Raw genomic sequence first — 23,260 nt, forward strand, 5'->3', positions numbered from 1 at the left:
CAGGGGTTATTCAGTACTGTGCAGAGTTGAATCTTTGTTTAACCTTTTCATCTGTGTATGTACAGTATGTGAGTGTGCACATAGGCTTGCCATGGCATGTGTGGGGAGGTCAAACAACTTTCCGGAACTTTCAGTTCTTGCCTTCCAAGTTTGTCTGGAAACATAGTTCTCCTGTGTCTTGCTGCTGTACTGCTGTGTCCAGGTGAGTGAGCGTCTGGGATTCTTCTGTCTCAGCCTCATGTTTTCTGGAGTAGCATTAGGGGTGCAGGTGCTCACCACTGCACGCAGCTTTGTACGTGGGTTCTGGGAATGCACACAAAGGCTCAGGCTTGCCTGGCAAGTCTTCTGCCCACCAAACCATCTCCCTAACACTTTGCTTTGATGTTTTGGGACAAGTTTTCTTGTAACCCAGGTTGACTGTGTAGCTAAGGCTGCTGAGAAGTCATTCTTAACCTAGACTGGGAACTGGAAATTGATACTGAAGGAATTTACAATCAAGCTGTAACATTTGAGAGACACATTTCTGTTCTGTGAGCATTTGGTCTCTGTATGGAAGTAGGAGAATATGGAGACCTGAGGCTCATGCCAAAGCCAAGGCAGAGCTTGCTGAGGACCTGGGACTTTATTTTGAGTACAGCAGGGCAGTTTTGGAGCACTGTAAGGAAGGAAGTGATTTGATCAGATTTAAACTAAAGAAGCTACTGATAGTCATGTATGTATAAGTGAATTCAGCATCCCTGCAGGCCTCCACGGGTGGGATGATCTCAGTTCTTACTTCTCAAAGCCTCCTCTTAGCATCCTGGCCATTAGCCAAGACTAAGTCAGAATGGAATTCTAATAACTTTTTAAAAACATACATGCACACTTGTCTTCAGATGGACACAACTGTGGTCAAACTTCAGGTAGTTGCTATTAGGAAGAAAGGAGATATAGCAAGAAATATTGTAGGTTGTTCTTTCCATTAGCCCCACTCCTCACTACGTACCAAGAACTCTTACTCCTCCTTTTCCTCTCCACTTAAATGTGGCATCTCTGCTGCTACCCTAACTGATGTCACATCCTTTACTGACTTTTTTCTTGGATAACAGATTGTCTTACATTGATTGACTATAGTAGTAATGGGGAATGAACCTGGGCAGGGCCCTGTCTGTGGTAGACAAACATACTGCTGGGATAGCTCCATCTTTAATTTTCCCCTGATGATAGAGATTGAACATAGGTTCTCTCTTCCTAGGCTGTAGTCATTTTGAAGGCAGAGACTGTCTTAGCACATTGTAAGCACCAATGAATATTCTTTGTCTGATTAAATGGATGAAGTTACTGCATGTAAGAAGATAAGATAGGGGTTAGGGATTTAACTCAGTGGTAGAGCGCTCGCCTAGCAAGCGCAAGGCCCTGGGTTCAGTCCTCAGTTCCAGGGGTGGGGGAGGGGGAAAGATAAGATAGACTTGGAGCTGAGGATGTAATTGGTAGAATATTTGCCTGAAGGCCCTGGGTTTGATTCCCAGCCACTTAACTGGGTTTGGTGTTACAGCCTATAGTCCTAGCACTTGGGAGGTAGAGACAGGAAGATCAGAAGTAGAAGGTCATTTTCATATATATGTGTTTGTGTGCATGTGAATAGTTACACACACACACACACACACACACACACACACACACACAGTTTGAGGCCAATTTGGGCTGCATGAGCCCTTCCTCAAAACAAAACAACAAAAATTCAAAACTGGATTTGGGTGTGTTAGGAAACAGACTGTACATGTTATCAGTAATGATAGTAAAGTTCACACAGCCCTGGTAGCGTCCAGCTGTCCTTGCTCTTTTAAGTACTTTTTACCAATGTTTGTTTGTTTTAATATAAGGTCTCATGTAGTACAGGCTAACCTTGAGCTTCTTATTCTCCAGCTTCTGCCTCCCAAGTGTGGGATTACTGGTGTGGATCACTCTGCTTTTTTGTTTTGTTTTCATTTATCTTTTTGGTTGGTGTGTGTGTGTGTGTGTGTGTGTGTGTGTGTGTGTGTGTGTGTGTAAAACATGTGCAATGGTGCTTGTATGGAAGTCTGGAGGTCAGAGGACAACTTCCTGGAGTTAGTCTCTCCTTGCACCATTTGGATTGCAGACATCGAGCTGGGGTTGTGTGGGGCTTGGCAGGAAGCTCACTACGCAGTGAGCCCTCACTCTGCTGCCCTACTATGCTGTTTACTTACTAACTTACTTGATTCCTTCAAAATTCCCCTTGAACAGATGAGTAAACAGGTACAAGGAGAAAAGATAATTTGTTCAAGTTACACAGTGAGTGGAGAGGTTTGGCCAGGCAATCTAATGCTACTCTGCTATATCTAGTTAAGGGCAATGTAGCTTCCTGGCACTGTGTTTATATAAACATGTATATTAATCTTTATTTTAAAAATATAAGGCCTAGGAAGATAGCTCAAGATATTGCTTTTTCAAGTACCTGGGTTTGGTTCCCAGTACCAAGATAGCAGCTTATGACCATCTGTAATTCCAGTTCTAGGGGATCCGATGCCCTCTTCTGACTTCTGCAGGCACTGGGCCCATATAGTGCATATACACATATGCTGGCAAATACTCATACACATAAAAACTTTTTAAAAACCAACAATATAAGAGTAGTATTATTATCATTTTCTAACAGATGAAGAAGCAAAGGCTTAAAAACATGTTTGGTTTGCCTGAGGAAAGCCCAGTAAGTATTAGAGCTAACCTAAAGCCTGTTAAGTCTTTACTATGTTGAATCTTCAAAACATGGGAGGTCTGAGAGGTGAGACTCTTCCTGTAAGGGAGGATGTGAGACAGAAGGGAGGACTCAAGTTCTGCTGTTGTATTAGCATTGGCATTTCAAGCTTGGAGACGTACGGGAGCGTTCTGTTCTGACAAGATGTTTTACATAAACAACTTCTAAAGGAGCTCATTTTGTGTCATGGTTTCAAGTTTTCATTCATGGTCATATAACCACTTTGTTTGAAGCTGAACTTCCTTTTTGTTCTCTTGGGGCAGACAGGAAGCAAATAGAGAAGGATCCCAATATCCCTTTCAAAAGTACAACCCCAAAAGCTTAATACCTTCCAATTAGTCCCCACATCTTAAAGCTTCTGCTAGGTCCTAGTAACACCACAATCTGGTCACCAAGTCTTCAACACATCCAAACCATAACCAGGTTTGGGAGGTCTGAGGCCTATCAATTCAAACCAACGTCACAACTAAGTAGATTGTTCTTTGAACCTAGGTGGCTGGGAACTTTAGCCTCTAATAACCAATAGCTACTGTGACTGAAGAATCATGATTGCATTTTCTTATGGCCTCAGAGACACTAAGTGGGTCAGAAATACTGAATGTTGGGACTGAATGTTTGGGTCTTTCTCAGTCCACTCTTCCCCTCAGTTTATCCTGAGTCATCAGGTGATTTGCTCAAGACATAGTCAGTCACAGTAATAATCTTTCATTGCCCTGTGCCTTATGACTCTAGGTTCCAGATGCTTGAAACTTGTACCACACAGTGACTTCTCTATGTGTGTGCTTTTCTGGCTTTGACCTCTAGAAGCCTTAACTCTGTGTCTTTTCTACGTTGAGCATGTGCTTGCTCTGACTTTGGGTTATGTGGCAAAGCCTCAGAGGTTATGATCGTACTATCAAGACCACTAGTAGGAGCACATCTGTCATATAGGACATTTAGCTGTTTTTGGAGTTAAAACAACCTCTTCTGGGTTGTTTTTGTGTAGATAGCATCCGGAGCTAGTCTAGTTTGTTGAGCGTGCTAACGCTCACCTACATGCTGTCGTAGAATAATCGTGTGCAGTTCCATCACTCCTGCTCTGGCTGTGGATGGATCTTTAGGACACTTTATGGTGAAGTATAGTTATATTGTGATCAAGTTTCTAACTGGAACACATACCTGTCTCTTATGTCTTACAACGTTCATGTCAGTGAATATACCTTAAGTTCTCAGATGAAATAGCTATTGTTTTTATTGTAGAAACAGTACAGAAAGGGGGGGTAACATTGTTGCTTTCAAATGAAGTCTGTTTTAGTTAAAACTTACACTAAGAAAACAACAGTTATGTATGTTTAGGATGCTGACATGATATATTTTCTTGGGTGTATTGCTAATCCTACTTTCCTTCAAAGTCATTTGCTTCCATGGTTTAACACTGCCATAAAGGCAGTGTTACTCTGTCATTGTCTCTGTTTACTCAGTCATTGTCTCTGTTTACTCAGTCATTATGCAAGGAATATAAACAAGAGTGTTTGGTAATTTGCTGGGTATTGACTTAAATAATTCTAAGGGTTAGGCTCCTCTTCAGCAGTAACAGATTTTGACCTTGCTTTATTCTTAAAGGTCCCACTATTGCTACAGACCACAATGGGTTATAATTGATTTGGATCAAGGAATAGAGAGTAGATCATACATCCTTGCAGAGTTAATATTTATTAAGGATTAAATGCCCTCAAAATCTCACCATGAAATAAGTCAGTAATATTAGTCCTTATAGATGTAAGATAATGTACCAAATCTTATAAAACGGACATAAACATTTTGAATATATTGACTTATATAAATACCTAGAGTGTTTTAACATACCCATACAGCACACAGAATTTTAGAGCTTACATTATTATTTCTTAGGCTCCTCCTACATGCCAGGGACTATAGTCAGATCAGAGTTGACTAAGCCCTAAGAAGCCTGCAGCCTGTGAGGAATAAGCACATGGGTGCAGCAGCTGTGATGAATATGGCTAGGCCTGGTGCTGTGGCCTAAGAGCAATATTAAACAAAAGAGAAACTCCTAAACTTAGGTGAGATTTCATGAGGACATTTATTGAAGCCGAATCTTGGGGAATTTGAATAAGTGAGGATGAAGGGGGTAAAGGTACAAAACACATTTTGCTTGAGAAAATGTTCTGAGCAAAGGCCTGCGGTGGGAAAGGATGTGGCACAGTAATGGCATTATTAAAGAGGGACCGTTGAGGCCTCAGTGTAGGCATTCTTCCTAAAGCCCCCATCAGACTGGGAGACAGCAGTTTTATTTTCACTTGTAGATTGGAAAGCTGGTGGGGTAGTGAGGGTGAGTCAGTGACAGCATCTTACCCGAGGCTGTCTGATGACAAAACCAGCCTGCTCATGGCTGCCTCCCATGTGCTCATCACCTCAGGAAATAGCGGGTAGTACAGCTCACCTGCTCTAGACCGCTAATCAGTTATTGATAATCTGCCTTCTCTGGCATCTTCCAGCAACTCTTCCTGTGTTCCATACCCAAAGGATTCATTCTTTTGAACTGTGAAGCCCAATGGGGGAAAGCCTGTAGTCATAATTATAGTATGATTATAAGCTTCAGAGAAATGATCCTCTGCATCAGAGATTAACACTAGTGCTGGGCCAGCAAGGAAGCTCACCAGGTAGAGGTGTTTCTTGCACAAGCCTGGTGATGTCAGTTCAAAATGTGATGATGTCCTGGTGATGTCCTCTCTCCACACATGTGCTTTGGCACATGCTCCCCTACACACATATCCTGTACACACATAACAATAATGAATATTTTCCCTCAGGTGAGGTCTCACTATGTAGCCCCGGCCAGCTTGGAATGCACACTGAGAGATCTGCCTGCCTCTGCCTCCCAAGTGCTAGGATTATAAGCATGTGTCATTGTGACTAGCAGTAATTTTTTTAAGGAGTCCCTGGTGTTTTAGGTCTGTTATTGGGCTTCCTATGTTAGGGACTGAACCTATGGCCTTACACGTGTTGGACAACTGCTTTACTCCTTAGCAACTCTCAGCCCTTTATGGTACTCTTGTTTTCTTGAATCTGGCCTCATACTCACTATGTAGCTGAGAATAAATAACCCTGAACTCACGATCATCTTGCCTTCATCTCCTACCACTGGGATTGTAGGAATGAAGCATTTGGTCTGACATCTCTGTGGTCTCCTCCTCCTCCTCTTCCTCTTCCTCCTTCTGCTCTTCCTCTTCCTCTCCCTCCTCCTTCTCCTCTTCTTTTTCAAGACAGGATCTCACTATGTAGACCAAGGTAGCCTGAAAGTTAGAGATCTGTCTGTCTTTGTTTCCACACCCTATATTCCCAGCCTCTACTGTCCCCTATTAGATAACATCCTCTAGGAATAAATTAAGCAGATATATCTGTTCTCTCTCTCTCTCTCTCTCTCTCTCTCTCTCTCTCTCTCTCTCTCTCTGTGTGTGTGTGTGTGTGTGTGTGTGTGTGTGTGTGTTCACAGTTTTTCAAGTTATGCTTTATTTCCAAATTTCAGAAATGTGCAGAAAGGAGGAAGCCTGTATGGGGGAACATAATGCAAAAACAACTGAGATCCTTTCTAATCAGATGGTGTATACAGGGAGGGATACTGCAATGACATCCTGTTTCATCCTGACCCCAGACCTATGAGGGAAAATCAGTATTGGACTTGAGGCACTTGTCTGAGACCCCTGGGTCTCCTGTATGCCCTCACTGAGACCAGGATTTGGGGGGGGGGGTATGTAGGGAGGGGTGGTGGGCAGTTCTGTCTAGCCTCTGTGAAACATTCCAGTCAGCATTGTGCTGTTTCTTTAACAAAGGCCCCTTAGACCTACCTTCCTGTGCCATCTCTCAGGGAGCCAGCAGAGGGAGCTGTGGTCCCAAAACTTTTTTCAACATTACAAGTTTTAGCTTTGCAAAAAAAAAACATCTTCCCTGACTTCATCTGAACCCCGATGCAATAAGAATTTAACCTAAGATAGGTGGTGGTGCCAGCCCCCTGATGGAGCAGACAGGGAGCTTCTGTAGCTGCTTGAACTTGACAGCCATAAGGAACTCTGGTTTCAAGGAAACGCCTGTTTACTGTACTGATCCAAATCAGCAGCTCTCAAGAAAGGGGAGTGCCTTCTTGACCCCGATCTTTATTGATCTTGGTATCAGCACTTCCAGTGACGTGTCCTGACGGGGCGGGAGAAAGTTAACTAGGGCCTTATACTCAGAGAAGAGAGCCAGCCTGTTGCTGAAGGAAGTCCGCACAGAGGAGATAGGCTAGAGTGCCTTGTAGGAACTGCAGTGCATCCGCTCTGATTTTGAATAACAGGCAGAGGTTTTGAGGTTGGCTGGTAAGAGATTCGCCAGGCGGTTGGTGATCTTGATTTCAACAGGAAGCTTCTGTGAAAGATAAGAGCTTCTTTTAACCCCTGACCACTAAGCTGGTAGTGTTCTCTGGGGTCCTCAGGTAACCCTGGCCTTTGCAAACCAGCTTTCCGTTTTGCTTCAGGACACCCCTTAGCCAAGCCCGCACTATGGAGAAGTGGGACGGTAATGAGGGCACCTCTGCTTTCCACATGCCTGAGTGGATGGTGAGTTCTACCGCTGTCTCCTTGCGCTGCTTCTGACAGGACAAGGAAAGGACCATCTGTAAGGAGCCACTGCTGGGAAAACAGTTACTACCCTTCTGATTATCTCCTATGCACTGGGTCCCTCCTGGGTTGTAATTGCCAGTGAAGCCAGGGAAAGGCAGTTAAGAGCAGGTAGGCCAGAGCAGCAGATTCCCCGGGTGGTGGGTGCTGACCTACTGTGCTGGTGTACTGCACAGATAGATTATTCTTTGATTGTTTTGTATTCTCTTTCAAGTTAATGTTAAGTTGTGCCTCATGGGTATAAATTAAAAAAGAATATGGGGAAAGGGAGACACAAAACTAGAACTTATAAAAATGTTACATTCTCCCAGTACCTGGCAAAATTTAAACATTTCTCCCTTACCTGCCTTTTTTTTTCCCAGTCAACTCCTCTGAGTATGTATATTGCTATATTCTCTTATGTATGTATATACATAAGAGAACTTTCATTCTCTTCATACTGTTTTCCCAGATACCATATTTGCCTGATAAATAATTTTAGTAAAATAATTTTAAGTTGATATTTGTTAATAAGAACTAGCACATAAAACCAACATTGTGGAGCATAGTGGCATAGGCCTGTCATCCCAGCACTTGCAGGGTAGCAGCAGGAAAATCAGGAGTTCAAGCCCAGCCTCAGCCTCATAGTGAGTTTGAAGCCAGCCTGGGCTCCAGCTGGTCCTATCTCCAAAACCAATAATGACAATGAATTATAACTTTTTAAATTCAGTTTCAACTGTTGATTTAAAAACCCTTTTAATTACATTTTATTATGGGTGGGAAGGTGGTTTGTGTGCCGCAACAAGGGTTCTATCTATATATTCCCCTATTATAAACTTGTTATACTTTTTATAATGCATTCTAAGTTCTCTTTAGTGTTTGTAGAGTTAGGGACTTAAAGAGATAACTATTAAAATAATAAGATTAAATATATACCAGATCTAACAAAGGCCCAGTAGAAAATTCTACCTGTACATGGTGACTGTGAGGCCAACCTGAGCTCTAACTAATCCTATCTCAAAACAAATGGTGGCAGCAAATGCTTAACTTTTTGTCATTGAAAACAAGATTTGTTTATTTTACATGCATCTGTGTGCCTGCTTGTCTGTATGCTCTCAACGGACTTGCAGGTTCCAGCCGAGCCCAGGAGAAGATGACGGATCCCCAGAAACTAGAGATACAGTCTGTTGGGAGCCATCCGGTGTGAGTGCTGGAAAGTGAACCCAGGGCCTCTGAGAGAGCAGCGGGTACTCTTAACCCCTGAGCAATCTCTCCAGCCTCCGTGTCATTTTTATAGAAGCTGTTGGTGGTGTTCTTTTATAATCTTATAGCATTGCGCATGTTTGACAGATACCTGATGGAAAGCAGCTGCATTCGTAAGATGATTTCAAATGCAGTGGTGATTGAGACTAGTGGCAGTGACTCACTTCATTCCTCTGGCTTGCTTTTTAACTCTTGTTTTGATTTCCTTCTGTTTTTTGAATCTCCAGCAACTTAGTAATAACTGAGAAAGTAGGAAATTTGGTTTTGTTACAGAAGGGACCACAGTGAGGCACTAAATTTTGTTTCTGAAAAGGAGTACTACAGGAGAACCCTACTGGACACAGCTGTGCCACTCCAAAGCCAAACAAAGGTTCTCATCTACTTTCTGTAAAGGACAGTGGTCATTGTACCCAGGTAGCATGTCCTCTCAGAAAGAGCTGCTCCTGGGTCTGCTCCTTTTGCCCCTCTGTGATGTGGACAGAAATCTGTCCTACGGACCTGAGGACTGCTGCTTTAGGCGTAATAGGCGTGTGGCCGAGGGCTTCCTGGTGTGTGGAGGACATCTTAAATATTTTGATGTATCTCTCTCATTTAGCCTTTATTTAAAGAAACAGGAAAATTCTCTTTAATCAGTAGAAAAGCAGTGAGGAGTGATAGGGAGAGGCCTGTCTTCAGGAATGCCATGAGCTCAGTTGCTTTTCTCTTTGATTTTTGAGACTTTCCTCCAGATGCTGCCCAAGTCATTGACCTCTGATCTGCTCTGAAGGTGACACTGTAACTGCTTAGGCAGCAGCCGGCCCTGTGCACCTCGAGTGTGTTGCCTGTAGATTTCCAGATCTCACCTGCAAACTGTAGAAGTGCCTTTTAATCTCCAGCAGAAAACTCTGGAGCCAGATCCAACACGTGAATAAAATGTCAAGAAAGTTTAAACAAATGTCTGCCTTACTCTGCAGTGAATAGATCAGCAGTGGAAAGGCTCTGCCACCAGAGGTCACGGAGGTCACGAGGCCTCGCACCAGCCTTTTCTGAGGAACATAGAGCAGTTGGACCCTGCCACCCAATGTCCATTGTTAGTAATCACCAGCAAGGGGTCCTGTGTGCCTGAGATTGGTAGAGGGTTCAGGCCATACTCTGTGTAGGAATATAAGTCAGGACGGAGTGTGGAAGCCCCAAGCTCAGTAAATGACTAGGTAGATCTCGAAGCTGACTAGAAATTCCTGCTGAAACCTCCACTCCTCAGCTGTTTTCATGTGAAGGAATTTTTTTTTTTTTTGGTTCTTTTTTCGGAGCTGGGGACCGAACCCAGGGCCTTGCACTTCCTAGGCAAGCGCTCTACCACTGAGCTAAACCCCACGTGAAGGAATTTTTACGTCTGTCCAAGCAGTTAAAATGCTGGGGCACTGGAGCGCACATTCTGTAAGGATTTACTGCCATCGTTTATCCTCCCTGATAAATCCTCAGCCCACCCCCATCAGGTAAAGCATCTTGCCTCGGACCCATGGAGGTGACAGTAAGTGTTGTCACAGTTCAGTGTTTTCCTCCACCACTCCAGCAGGGCTTGGTAGTCTTCCATGTCGAAGCTGGTTGCTTAACCTTGAGCACAGGGCCAGCTTGCTGCAGTATTCTTTGGGGTTAAAAGTAATCCTCTTTGTAGGTAAAGAACTCATTTAGACTGTTCATTTGGTTTGGAAACCAAATACTCTTTAGGAGTATTTGTACTGTCTCTGCTTGTCAATAAAACCTAAACTTCATGCTCTCTCTTTTAGGGATTATAGGCATCTGTGTGTTCTAGATTATGAATTTTTGCCTTAAAAGAATGAAATACTAATATTTTAGATTTGTGTGTCAAACCGTCTTGTGCCCTTGCTTTGTCAGGGCACATTTTATGTGTGCTGCTTGCTGTGTGTGTGTGGATGCTGGAGGAGAACTTGACTGTTGTCCCTGGCACTGGCTGCCTCTTCTTTAGACAGAGCCTCACTGTCCTGGAACTCACTAAGTAAATGAGGCTGGCTGGCCTTATGTCTCCATGCTTGCAAAACAAGGGCTCCTAACCCGCAGAGCCATCTCCCCAACCCCAAAACGTGCTTTTCCTTTTCTTCCTTTTTTTAAGTAAAAAGTAAATGGATCACTCAATACTAAAAAAGTTTTAGTTTTGAGATAAAACTAGATACTGAATGTAAAAACCTGCATAGACAATATGCAAACTCAAGTCATGGTAGTACATTTGGACAACTGAGGCAGGAAGATCTTGAGCTCCAGGCCAGCCTGAGCTGCATTGTGAGACTCTGTGTCTAAATAAATATACAAATAAGTTTTAATTGAGAGTAAACAAAAAAAGAGCAAGGAAGTTGATTTCCTTGGTGGTAGAGCTGCTCCCTGGCTAGCCCACGGGCAGAGTGCAGCATGGGGCTTCCCGACTACTTGACATCATCTTTTTCCTTCTCTTTATAAATTCCCTCATTGTTTCAGTGGGTCGTAGTTAATTTTTTTCTAATGAGGTGAGGTTAACTAAAATCATCTGACATAGAAAAGGAGGAGGTAAAGTTAAAAGGGAACCTAATTAGCAAGTTAATTATATCAGGAAAAAGTGCACTGGTTATATAAATAAGCCATTGACGTATGCATGTATGTTGGGCTTTATCTAGGGACTTGTTAAGGTTTAGAGGTCAGAGGAGCCGTGTAATGATGCAATAAATAAAGCCAAACTTCCAGGGTTAGGAATGGCTGACGAGCCGCTAACAGAGCTGCCTTATTATTAAATCCGTTGTACGGCTGAAAGGGTTGCTGGAGCTGCTTCAGAGATAGCCACCTCCCTCAAAAGGAAAAAAAAAAAATAGAAGCAAGCTGGAACCAGAGCCAGCAGAACTGCTGATGAGGAAAGTTTAAAAGCCTTACTACCAGGGTCCTTGGACCAAAGAGGTGGCCTACTGCTAGTAATGTCACTGTCTGCTGGCTGGTAGCGTCACTATGCTGAGCAGCAAGAAGAAATACATTGTCAATAGCAACTCTAGGATTAAAGCCCAGGTGAGGCTAAGCTCCTGTTTGCCAGTCTTGCTGCGGCAGCCATTACCATCCAAGGCAAGCTGCTTATACCCTCCTTCCCCTCCTGCCCAGCCTTCATCCTTCCCTCTGGCATGTGGCAAGCTACCCATTTTTACCAGCTTCTTTCTTCCCTTGCCTTGGTGTTAGGCAGTTCTGAAGTGGAAAAGAAGGGGTGCCTGCAAAAACTCTGGTTTCTGACAAGGTAGGGAAATTAGGTAAATCTTGGTAGATTCTGCCAAGGTGCCGTAACTCGCCGGGCAGATGATTGTTTTACAGAACAGGCTGTGTGAGTGAGCAATGTATGGTTCTGATGCAGCCGCCAGAGATGCCCCACTTAACTCATGTTTGGTTATCGGTGAAAAGTAAACACTTGTTATTGGGAAATTGCATAACTTACTATATTAAATGATTTTCTTATTAACATTCTTATATATTAAAAAGATTAAGGGGACTTGGATTTAGTGAGAACTTAAGAGCCTGTTTCCTTAGAAAGAGACAGCGTCTGTGATGGGATTCTGACGGCTGAAAGACTATGGGACAAGGAACTACCTTGAGATGACAGGGCAGCTGGGTTTCTGCATGACAGTGTTACTAGGCTAAGTAGGGGAAACTCAGAGGGAGTGACTCGCCCCCTCTAGTGGTCAATATGTACACATGCCTGTCTGTGTGCACACACATGTGGCTATTATACCTGTGTGTATGATTGGCATAGGGAGGCGGTGTTGCATATCTGAGGTAAGATTTATCTTTTAAGCCTTTTTAAAAACGTGCCCTCTACTGAAGATTCGGCTTTATTGAGGTGGTTGGAGAAGTGTTCATTCCTTTTGCTTGATGGGCCTCTGAGAAAGAACGAAGTGGGTATCTGGAACCAGGTCGATGACCTGAGTGTCAGCATTTGCACCTGAGTTCTATGCACCTCACCTTCCACCTTGCCTGTTTTACCAACCCTTTAAAAAGTACTGCATGCAGACTCAGTGCTTACTACGCTTGTTAATATTCCCTCAGGTACAGACGATGGCGAGAGAATGAACTCCTCCAGGGTCCTTGATTCAGCACATGAGTGGGTAGGATATGGCAGGTACCCACGTGTGTCTGAGAATTTTACGGGTTAATTAAAAATCAGGCCATATGGGGCCAGCCTATAATTCATGGAGAGTACAGAAAAGAAGACATTATGTGAAATGCTGTGCTAGAAGTACATAGAGTCAGGGGCCTCCTGTTGGAGTGCATAGAAAAGGCACTTTACCCTTTTTGGAGTAAATTGGTGCCTTTAGCAAAATAATCAGACTTGTCCCTTTCCATTCTGCAGTGAACTTCTCACCCAGTGACTAGCCCTGTTACCAAAACAACTTGTGAGCTCTGAAGCGCTGTGTGGCTGCTGCTGCTGCTGCTGCTGCTGCTGCTGCTGCTGCTGCTGCTGCTGCTGCTGCTGCTGCTGCTGCTGCTGCTGTGTTGTTGTGTTGTTGTTGTTGTTGTTACAGCTCTGGAAATGCTGTGACTTCCCTGAGACACAAGGGCTCAGCTTTCACTCTGGCATTAGTCCTCTTGTCTCAGTGACTCAAGAGTTACCTCTTAGTGCAGGAGGTGCAGCCACTGATGTCATTCTGACAGGATCCACCTGTTTACCATTAACGGTAGAATCAGTTGTCAGATTTATAATTCTTCTCTGTAAACTTTTGTCTATACCACTAATCATCTAAGCAATTGTGTAAATGTTTGGTTAGGAGAAGCTTATTAATAAAATAAGAGGTCGGAGCTTTGATCAGTAACCTTCAACAACCTTCAGCTGTCAGACACACAGGTAAAATTAACACGAAAGTCACTATCAGATGCTTCAACTATAACCTGCAGAGTGTGATTTGCGTATGCAATCAGTACAGTCGTTTACTCCTTCCACATCTGTAGCCATGGCTAATAATCAAGCATTTGGCTTTTAAATATTAAAAATTAGTTTTTTACTAGTATCTAAAAAACTAACACATTTTAGGAAATCTTAAACAAATTAAAATGGTTACCTGCTGTAGGTGGACTGAATTTTAACCCACTCTAAAAGCTGTGGTGGAAGTGCTTTTATTTTATTGTTCTTATGGGAAAATTATATTCACAAAATCATCCTGACCAACATCACAAAGTATATTAATGGCATAGCCAAGATTTCAGTGAGATGTAGAATGTTCTGTCTGAATGAAAAACCTTACTCAAAATTAGCACACCACACTGAGACGCTCACAGCTCCGGGCAAGGGTCTTTTCTCATCTAGACAGGGAAGAGCACAGATTTCTTTTTCCAGCTTGCATTTTCAGTGAAACAATAGAAAATGTTTCTGAATATGACTTAACTTCCTAAAACTTTAATTTAATCATAATACTGCCATCTGGGTCACAGTTATCATGTACAGAGTATATAGTCATTGATAAAAGTTGAAGATCAAAAAATTATTCTTTCCTAAAATTTTTGTTTGTTTGTTTGTTTTGTTGCTTTTGGAGACAGAGGTTTTCACTGTGCATTCAGGTAGAGCTTTGAACCCATTGTGTTCTTCTTCATTGGCCTCCTGAGTGCTGGGCTTACAGGGATCTACCACCATCCTCAGTCCCAAGGATGTGTCCCCCTTCGCCCCCAGACCAGGACTTTTTGCATGCTAAGGAAGCACTCTACACTAAAGCTATATTCCCAACTTTCTGAGGGGGAGGAGAGGACAGGATCTCTGTGTAAACTCCCTAAGTAGTCGAACATGACTTTGAAGTTCAGAGTCTCCTGCCTCCACCTTCAGAGTGCTGGGCTTACATGGTGCACCACCACTCCCAGTTATGCAGGGCTAGGAACTATACCAAGGGTTTAGTGCATGCAAGGGAAAGCATGCTACCTACTGAGCCACATCCTTGGCCCCAAAGAGTCGTCCTATTCAAACATTGATTTGTTCAAGCAAATAAACTACATGGGAAGGTAACAATCTGTAATAATGCACGCTGTAATGAATTGATTCCTCAAAATACAGGTGTGTTTTCTTCATATAAGGAGTTGTCGGGCTGGAGAGATGGCTCAGCCGTTAAAGGCTAGGCTCACTACCAAATAAATAAGGAGTTGGCTTGAATGAGAATAGCCCAAAAAGGCTTGGTCAATAGGGAGTGGCACTGTTTGAGAAGGATTGGGAGGTGTGGCCTTGTCAGAGGAAGTATGCCACTGTGGGTGAATTTTGAGTTTCAAAAATCCATGCCACGCCCAGTTCCCTTTTCTAGGCCTATGAATCCAGATGTAGCCCTCAGCTAATACTCCAGTGCCTACCTGCATGCTACCCTGTTCCTCAGTGTGATAATGAACTAAACCTCTGAAAGTGCTTTCTTTTATAAGAGTTGACTTGGCCATGGTGTCTCTTCATAGCAACAGAGCAGAAACTAAGATATGTAACTAGAGTTCTTTCTTTCTATAATGGGGGTTCTTTTTCTTTGCAGATTCAGTTTGCTGACCAGAAGCAGGAATTCAACAAACGTCCCACCAAAATTGGACGTCGCTCTTTGTCTCGTTCCATCTCTCAGTCATCTACTGACAGCTACAGCTCAGGTGAGTGCTAAGCTGCCGTAGACCCCCCTGTCAAAGTTAGTTGGTGTCGGCAGCAGACCTTCCACCTACCCAAGACCAATCTTTCTTGATAAATAGCCTTGAAAAAAATTACTTTGAATTAAAATTTAAACCAAAATTCTAGATAGAATCTCTGGATTTCTTGGGACCTCTAAGTAGAGTTTAATTGAGGCCTCAGTTTCTGACAGAGGCAGAAAAGGATGAGTAAGGAAATTGAGCTCTTTGATTTAGTCAGGAGCATGTAGTTCACCAATGGTTTCCATTCAATGACATGTACAAAGACATTCATTTTTTCCCCACTCTTTAAGGGTCTTGTCCCTCTAGATGGTACTTACAAAGTAAGTTCACAGAGTAAGGGCTGTGTGCATGCTAAGACAGCACTTCATACCTCAGCCACACATCCAGCCTCTTTTGCAGTGAAAAGTGGGGACAGGGTCTCAGCTCCCCTAGGTAGTACAGGTCCCTAGGTAGTTAACGATGATTTTGAAGTTCTAATTCTCTAAGCTGTTGTAGCTGTTTGAAGTAAGTGGGTGCTTTGCCTTCTCACAGCTGTGACCTCGCATTACTTACTACTCCTTCCCTCCTCACAGGGCTGCCTTCTCACTTAACATCAGATGAGTGTTGTAGGCCCAGAGAGCAATAGCTGTTTGTAAACACAACAGTCCCCGGTGTGAGTCTGACCTAACATGAGGGCATTTTACTTGTTCTTCCGTTAGAAGGCGGGGGAGTCAGGGGTTTGCCCTGCTTATTACTTAAGTACTGCAGCTTTCCAGTTGGATAGGTTGTCATTACTCACTACTTACATGTCTGTGTTTATTTTCCATCCACAATAATTGGAAATGAGGACCACTGTAATATCCATGTCTATGGTTTGTATCTAAAGATGGGGAAATTGGTTCTTATTTTATTCTACTGAAGTAACTCTGTTGAAAATTCATGAACTGGTTGATTTAACTCCGGAAGCCATAATGTGAAAATGAATTATCGGATCCTCTGTAACATTGTAAGATATGTGTTTGGCATATTGTCTATGGATTGGTACTAAATAATAATGATTTAAGTTTTTCACTCAAGCCCAATCTTTTCCCTGCACAGCCAGAGCCATACATCTGTGTTCTTGAAACCAGTGCCTACCTTCCCACCCGAGCACCTCATGTAGTGAGGATACTTTAAAAATACTGTATTCCTAGAAGAATGTGGGTGATCCCTTGGTTTCCAAGTAAGCCTGCAGTACTTGTATAGCTCATTGATTAATAATATTAACTGCCCTCATCCTGATAAGTTTGGACCTTGTAGATTGAACTATATGAAATTGCTTTCTGTGCTAGCTAAATTTATGTCAACTTGACACAGGCTAGAGTCATCAGAGGAGGGAAAATGTCTCCATAAGATCGGACTGTAGGAAAGTCTGTAGGACATTTTTTAAATTAATGATCCATGTGAGAGGGCCCAGCCCCTTGTGGGTGGGGCCTTCCCTGGGCTGGTGGTCTCAGGTGTGTAAAAGAGGAAGCTGAGCACAGCCATAGGCAGTACCCTTTTGTGGCTTCTGCATCTCCTGACTCCAGGTTCCTGCTGTGATTGACTCCCTTTGGTGATATACAGCCATGTGGAGATGTAAGCTAAGTAAACCCTTTCCTCTCCAACTTGCTTTTGGTCATGGTGTTTCATTGCAGCAATAGGACCCTAGGACACCATCTTTATTTTTTAAAATTATCACACATTTGTTTTATGCCCCTTTACATGCAGGTACAAATACAAGTTTGTATTCCATGAGCATGAGAGCCTTGGTTGTCTCTATATCAGGTGTGTCTGTATCACAGGTGTGTGTCTTAACACACCAAACAGTATTTGGGTCATAGTAGATACTAATATTTGCTGTAAGGTTGAGGAAAACTGAGGAAAGAGATGACTTTTGCAGCCCGACCCACATTTACGCTAATCTTCAATACACAATGAGAATATCGTACAAGAAGGGGGTCCCCTGTCAGAGGTGGTGTCTGCACAGCAGGCTTATGCTGGGGAAACAAAGTTGTCAGCCTAATGTATCCACTGAAGGATATTAAAGCCAGGAGCAAGGAATCACAACACTTGGTTTTGGAGAAAAAAGTAGAAATAATCTGGTGGATGCTGAAATTGCCATCTGTGTGACTGTAGCATCCATGACAAATGTCCATCTGGCCTCATAGAGAGCATTTAAATGACAGGATCACCTAGTTTATCTAGTTATTTATTTCCCAATCAGCCTAAGCCCTTACATAATCTCTAGTACTTAAATATTATGCTTAGAAATAAAATTTATCATTTCTATTCCCTGTCTTCTTAGGATAGTGTACTAACCTGGGTGTGCTCATCTGGATACAGTCTAGATTATGTTTTCAGAAATATTATCTATACATGTAGTCCTCACAATAATTTCTGGCCTAATGTCTAGGAAGTATTATTCCCATGATCTTAGTACTTTGATTTATTGCTAATGTTTTTAAGGCAGTCTCTCTCCATGCCTTGCTGTCTTAGAACTTGTTTTGTATATAAGGCTGGCTTCAAACTCCAAGAGAACTGACCATCGCTGCCTCCTGACAGCACTTTTTAATATAAAACTCTTCTCCTAAGCTACAAAACTCACAAAAGCAAATGAACAAAATAACCTTTTCTTCATTTTCAGACCAGAATCATTTATGAAAATGTTACCTTTACAATGAGTGAATTGGTTACAGATGAGAAAGAATTAAGTACTTTACTTCTCAGGTGAGAATGAAGTACTTTACTTTTAATTAGCAGTTACAAATTTTGAGAGACTTTTAGATTTTCTTTTTCAAATTGTGTTTGTTTGCATTGGAAAACTAACATAACTTCTCACATACTTCTGGAGTCATTCATTAGTACAATCCATTCACACTCAAACATGGGTACCTACTATTATTTCCACTAACAAATAAATAGATTGGGCCCAAGGGGACCTGCCTGACTTTAATTAATTTAATAGGACTAATTCAATCATAATTCTGACTTCTTGCTTCCTAACAAGCTCCCACAGTCTCACAGGTGCTGGAAGATAACAGGAAATCAGGTGCAGCTGGGTGTGTGTGTGTGTGTGTGTGTGTGTGTGTGTGTGTGTGCCCGCGCGTGCTCGAGCTTGTGCGTGTGTGCAATAGGATGAACTGTGGATTAATGACTCATCAAGTTTGGTTCTTGAAAGTCAAAGGAGACATCCCACCGTAAAATTGTGTTGTACTTCATAGATAGTAATCTTTTCTGCCTATAGACTAAAACAATTTAGAGGCTATCTCATGTCCCTATAAGATTTTTTATTAGTGGTAGTTTAGAGAAAGGGTAACCCTATGGAGCAGGGGATCTATTATACTCCCTGTTTTATATTAGGGTAATTGAAAATTGGCCATTCAGTAACCTGGGAATGAAGCGAGACCCTCCCATAATGGATTTCTTCCTTTTTGAAAGGCAGCTGTGCTCAGCACTGCACCACCAACACTACACCACTGCTCACTGTTAGTGACTGAGCTGCAGAGTATGCTGATAATTATAGATATTTTTAGAAGCTTCAAAGTGCAGTAGCAGGCAAATTCAAGGCCAGCCTGTGCCTTGTAGAAAGTTCCAGGTCGATCTGGACAGCATAGCATGAATTATCAAAAAAATAAAAGTGACAAAAATGAGTACATTCAAAATTAAATAGATGCATACCATATTAGTTGAATAAAATTTCTACCATGGTCAGGAAAACCCTTTGTTCAGTCTGGCCTGACACTGTTGCAGCCACACACTACAGCAGTGAAGACGCTTGCTGCCTTTTGTACTTGCTAACCATAGCTCTAGATAAAGACCTTGGAAAAATCCCCTCTGGGGGAAAAAGCATTCCTGACTACTATTAAGAAGGTGAAACCCAACGTGCATGGTGGCACACATACCACCAGCACCTGAAGGCAGAGACACACCATCTTCCTGAGCTTGAGGCCAAGGTAGTCTACGTAGCAAGTCCTAAGATAGCTAGGGCTACATAGTGAGATTGTTTAAAAAGAAAGTAAACTATTAGATTCCTCAACTTTAAAATAAGGAAGTGATGCAACCACTTTATTCTTTAAATTGGAAACAAAAGGCCAACAACAGAAACTGGAACCAAGGTGCTGTGATACTCATCTTTAATCCCAGCACTTGGGAGACAGAGGCAGGAAAGTCTCTGTTAGTTTAAGGCCAGCCTGGTGTACATAGCTAGTTCCAGCATAGCCAGGGCTACATACAGAGATCCTGTCTGAAAAACAAACAAAACAGAATAAATCAAAGAAACCGTTAAAATTGGAGTGCTTCTCTTAGAGGAGTATTGCTTTGTTTCAGTTTGCTTTCCTCCCACTCCTGATTCATCTTTGGCTCAGGAAGGGTAACTATTCTGGGTTAGAGGAAGGGCTCCAGTCTCACCAGTGAACCACTCACCTCCCAAGAGCTGGAATCAAAGGTGTCCACCATCACACCTGGCCTTACTCTTTTCTTTTCTCTTCTTTTCTTTTCTTTTCTTTTCTTTTCTTTTCTTTCCTTTCCTTTTCTTTTCTCTTATTTTCTTTCTTTCTTTCTTTTTTTTTTCCCTTTTTTTTTTCAGGCTTTGAGACATCCATAGCCCAAGCTGGCCTTGAACTCCCGCTCTCCCTGCTCTGTAACCTGAGTTCGTGCCTTGCCTTGCTGATCAGTGTTTGCTACTAGAGGCACAAAACTCTTCATGGTTCTGGAAAAAAAGATTTGAAACTTTGAGTTATTCCGAATTTAAACTCTTTTCATATTCAATTTCCTCCTAAACTTGGGTCAGGACTGGGGAAGCTGTTATCATTTCTCTCTTGGGAGTTAGGAGCATGGTTCCCTAAGCCTGTAATTCCTAAGCTGTATCAGAATATTGGCTGATGAAACAGATGATGCCCAGAAAGCTATTTCTAGGTGTATTGCCAAAAGCACTTTGAGCTCTCTTACCGAGAGGAACCAAAAAGTTTTTGTACAGATTAGTTCCTTGTAAGAACAAAAGTCCTTTGGGGGTTTACTAATTCCTTCCCCTCCCCTAGCGCACACATTCATTCCTGTGCCCTCATGTTAGGACTTTGCTCTAAGGCAATTTTCCAGGGAAAGAGAGATCCTCAAGCCCCTGCTGACCCCACAGTATGCAGCACTGTGCCAGATTAGCTGGGCAAGGTCGGACTTGCCTTTTACAGTGTACCTTCCAACCCCTACCCAGACAGTCCCTCTGTAGAAATCCCAGCAATGCCTTAATGCTCTAGATGGAAGTGGGTCAGAGTGCCAGGCCCGGCTTACAGGAACTCTGCGATTCTGCAGCTTTCTCCCCCTAGAAGTAACGACAGTGCTAACTGCATTGAGAGATGTAAATATTCTATAGGCCATGGTTTATGTCCTCTATTCTCCCCCTAACTACCAGGATTAGAAAGAACTACCCTCTAGGATCAAGAAGGAAATAGCGTCAGATCATCTAGAAATGATTAGCAAATATGGAGACTAAGGCCGTGAACTCAGTGTCAGTAACCCTCTGTTAGCCACAATCAAGTGTGGCCTTTTTGCCCTTTAGTGCAGTGGTTGAGACCCCTTTGGGGCTTAACCTACTCTTTCACAGGACTCACTTAAGACCATCGGAAAGATCAGATATTTACATTATAATTCATAAGTTTCAGAATTACAATTATTAAGTAGCAATGAAATAATGTTATGGTTGGGGTTCTCCACAACATGAGGAACTATGTTAAAGGGCTGCAGCCTTAGGAAGGGTGGGAGCCACTGCTCTAGGATTTACTGCTAGTTGATTACTCACCAGAGCATTGAATGTACCAACAGAGGGTATTTTGCTTCTTTGGGAATCTGAAACACCAAGGACCCCCTCTTACGGAGGCCAGTAAGGAGGATGACATATTGAATAGTTCATTGTCAGGGTCTAATTGGGTCTGCAAGAATAGTTCTGTCTCATCAGAGCCAGTCCTAAGAAGCACAGCTCTGTTAAGTGAGACAAACTCCTTTTGTGTAGTTCTTAATTACTTTCCCATGAGTTCCTCATTTTTAGGTTTTATCTGTTCAGTTAGTGTACTACAAGCAAATAACTTCAGGCATTTAAGCAGCAGGCAGAGAGGGGGTGGTGGGGAGGGTTAATAACTGGCTTGCCTAGGAACTTTAACTGTGGCTTTCGTGGGCTCAACTCTCTTCTCTACATGTTCAAGTGTTATACCTCTCTGTGTTCAAAAGGAAAAGTTAGTACTAGATTCCTAATGAGTGCTACAGAGAGAGAAAGCCTCTCGCAGGTCTCTGGCTTGCCCTTTTTGGATTGTGGAGAGTATCTTGCATAGGTGATGAGCAGTACAACTCCATTAAGGAGCTTCCTAGAGGTGTTAATTTGGGTAATGCTAGCAGCTAGTGACACCCCACTGGTTTGCTTTTGTGAAAGAAGCCAGTCTTTTCCTGACTGACTATCGTTTGTTTCCAGCTGCCTCATACACAGATAGCTCTGACGATGAAACATCCCCCAGGGACAAGCAGCAAAAGAACTCTAAGGGGAGTAGCGACTTCTGTGTCAAGAACATCAAACAAGCAGAGTTTGGACGCAGAGAGATTGAAATTGCTGAGCAAGGTAAAGAAATAAATGCCTTTTACCTGCCTGTGTCATTTTGTCATGTTAATACTCCTGGGTCAGCTGGCTTGTCAAATTTCAGTGTAATACTAAACCACACTTTTGTTTATTAATCTGTCTGAGGTCAGCGTCATTCTGGAACCTAGGCTGACCTTGCACTCGAGACAACTCTCTTGTCTCAGCCTCCCAAGTGCTGGGATTTTAGGTGTGAGTCTGCATGTCTACCTCTTGAAGAACACTTCAAAGAATCTGAGCGCAGGAAACACTGGGGAGGGAGTGAAGTCCCATAGTTCTGGAGGAAACCCCTGGATCAGGATTGGCATATAGAAGACAAAACTGGGGAGCTTTTGTCTCTGAAGACCTCTCAGAGAACACTCAGGAACACCACCTAACAACAGAAGCCGGCCAAGGGAACGTACGAGTGGTTTTATGGCTTTTCTGTCATCTCTTATTCCCTCTGCTTGATATTCTGTATTTGTGTTGGCCTTTTCAGAGATGCCTGCCTTGATGGCTTTAAGGAAGAGAGCCCAAGGAGAAAAGCCTTTGGCTGGAGCCAAAATCGTGGGTTGTACGCACATCACTGCTCAGACGGCTGTGAGTCCTTTTCCTCTTTTTTTTTTTTTTAAAGATTTATAAGTACACTGTAGCTGTCTTCAGACACACCAGAAGAGGGCATCAGATCTCATTACAGATGGTGGCTGGGATTTGAACTCAGGACCTCTGGAAGAGCAGTTAGTGCTCGCAACTACTGAGCATCGCTCCTGCCTCCCCTTTCCTCTCAATAACAGTTAATAATTGCCATTGTTGAATGCGTGCAACTGCCGGCACCAGGCTCACAGTATTATCTATTAATCCACACAGTGCTATGTAGGCAGGTATTCCTTTTTCCATTTTGTAGTCAAGGAAACCGAGGCCCAGAATGCTTGACTAATGTGTCGGGGCTGTAGAGCCGGGAAGGCACAGGCTGAGCTGAGGCTGAGTATGCTAGTGAGCACGTGAATGCTTCCACCTGTCTCCTACTCTTCCCATCTCCTGCCCAGTGTCCTCTCAGGCTGTATGATGGGAGCATACAGAGCTGGCCCCAGCAGCAAGTAAGAGAAAACAGATCCAACCTGACCCCAACTTCGGGAGCTTACTGCATTATGTGGACAGAAGTCCCATCTGCAAGGCAGGCCGAAGGTGGCCTGCAGTGGGGGAGTTCTGTTTTACCTCTTTGTGATTTTTCTTCTTGGAGCTTTCTCCACAGTGTGTCTGTGTCATACGGGCTGACATAAAGGTGCTTACAGCTACTTAGTCACTGAGAACACTGTGGAAAGAAAGGACTGTTTCCTCCGCTCTGCCAAGAGCAAGGAAACCATTGCTGAGGTCTTGAAGGAT

At 43.0% G+C, this 23,260-nt stretch overlaps 1 protein-coding gene across 5 annotated transcripts in view; it reads left to right on the forward strand.

Moving 5' to 3' along the window:
• Positions 1-23,260, forward strand: part of Ahcyl2 (adenosylhomocysteinase-like 2) — a 148,723-nt gene that overhangs the window by 82,845 nt on the left and 42,618 nt on the right. For 2 of the 5 annotated variants that reach the window (NM_001173510.2, XM_087657193.1), the window contains 3 exon segments: positions 15,141-15,249; positions 21,740-21,883; positions 22,377-22,477. In NM_001173510.2, the coding sequence (NP_001166981.2) occupies positions 15,141-15,249; positions 21,740-21,883; positions 22,377-22,477 (354 nt within the window). 5 annotated transcript variants of the gene reach the window in all.

This window comes from Rattus norvegicus, chromosome 4 (assembly GCF_021556685.1).
Source record: "Rattus norvegicus strain SHRSP/BbbUtx chromosome 4, alternate assembly SHRSP_T2T, whole genome shotgun sequence".
Lineage (NCBI taxonomy): Eukaryota > Metazoa > Chordata > Mammalia > Rodentia > Muridae > Rattus > Rattus norvegicus.